Source organism: Numida meleagris, chromosome 1 (genome assembly GCF_002078875.1).
Source record: "Numida meleagris isolate 19003 breed g44 Domestic line chromosome 1, NumMel1.0, whole genome shotgun sequence".
Classification (NCBI taxonomy): Eukaryota; Metazoa; Chordata; class Aves; order Galliformes; family Numididae; genus Numida; species Numida meleagris.
In genome coordinates, this window is record NC_034409.1 from 31,070,458 (window position 1) to 31,071,931 (window position 1,474).

The window sequence follows — 1,474 nt, forward strand, 5'->3', positions numbered from 1 at the left end:
CCGCTCGAGCGAGCCCGGCGCGGCGGGCGCGTTTCCCGGCCCTCGCCCTGGAACAACCGGTAGTAGCCGTTTTTTTCCTCCCCTCTCGTCCCTCTCCCTCTTCTCTTTCCGCCCGGCTTTGTGTGAAGTTTGCGGCACATTGCAGATGAGCCCTTAGCGGCGAGAGGAGCCTATTGTTCCCCGCCAGGAACTGCTTGCTGGGGCTGCGCTGGCTTTTGCCTTCGGAGCTGCCTCGTGCAGTACCGGGAGCGGCCTCCGGGCTCCGCTGTGTTGCGCTCTCGTCCAGGCAGAAGCACGGCGGCCTCAGATCTTTTTGTCTGAGAGAGAAGAGAAGTGAATCCCGTTGCCGCCGCCACCGCCGCCGCCGCCGTAGCCGTGCAGTGTGTGTGTGCGAGAGGAGGGAGCGAGCGAGGGAGAGGGCGACCGCGCGGAGCCGCGTCTGTAACACACACACACTGTCAGTACCTCACTCCGGCTCCCCCCACCCCGCCACAACAGTAACCCAATTCATTGTGTGATCCAGCAGCACCATGTTGAGTCTCATGTGCAGGCTGGATCGGTTGGGTTCGCGGTGCTGAGAGCGGCAGCGGGAGGAGGAATCGCGGAGCGTGCCCCTCTCGCTCCCGTCTCTGTGCCCGCGCGCTGTGTGGAGGCAGGACTCGCCGTTACCGCACTCGCGGGGCTCCCTTATTCCTTTTAAACTTTTTTTCAAGCAAGCCCCTCTCCATGGCCGATCCCCGGCCGAGCACGGGCACCTGGGTCTCTTAAAGGCGAGGAGGAGCCGGGGATTGTTGTTGTTGTCGTCGGCCGTTTTTTTTTTTTTTTTTCAAATTGGATTTATTTTTTTTTTTACGAGGACCTTTTTTAATACAAAAATGGCAAATTCGACGGGTAAAAACCACGCAGACCAGCGGAGAAAGGGACTCGCTTTCCTGGACGAGCTGCGGCAGTTTCACCACAGCAGAGGGTGAGGAAAATGGGGAGATGGCACGGGAGGGGGGGAGGCTTTAACCGAGCAGATCCAACTTCCAGCCCCTTCCCTGAAGGACACGGCGGCCCCGGCGAGGGGAGAAGAGGGGGCAGAGCTGACAAGTGGCGGTGTTTTGTGTGGATCTCCTTTGGCAGGTCTCCTTTTAAGAAGATCCCTGTGGTGGGTGGGAAGGAGCTGGATCTTCACGCTCTCTACACCAGAGTCACCACTTTAGGCGGATTTGGGAAGGTGAGTGGAAGTTTTAATTTGGGTTTCCCTCCCGCTAACCTCTTCCCAAAAGTCTCCTCTGACCCCCGGGGGCGGCGGGGGGGGCCGGGGTGCCGGGAACCGGCCTATTTCCAGCGGGTTAGGGAAGGTGGGGGGTGGAAGGAGGAAGCAGGCAGGCAGGTTGGTGGCTCGGCCTTGTCGGCGGAGCGATGCGGGGGGATCGGGGTACGGCGTCCCCCTGCCCCGGCCTCGCCCCGGCCCCGTTCCCTGCCCCCC

General features: G+C 61.3%; 1 protein-coding gene across 3 annotated transcripts in view; it reads left to right on the plus strand.

Annotated features, from left to right (window-relative positions):
* ARID2 (AT-rich interaction domain 2) overlaps window positions 265-1,474 on the plus strand; it is a 107,124-nt gene continuing 105,914 nt past the window's right edge. The window contains exons 1-2 of one of the 3 annotated variants that reach the window (XM_021385001.1): window positions 265-967; window positions 1,126-1,219. In XM_021385001.1, the coding sequence (XP_021240676.1) occupies window positions 876-967; window positions 1,126-1,219 (186 nt within the window). In that variant the 5' untranslated portion in view covers window positions 265-875. The other 2 variants (XM_021385002.1, XM_021385000.1) reach the window with 2 other exon arrangements.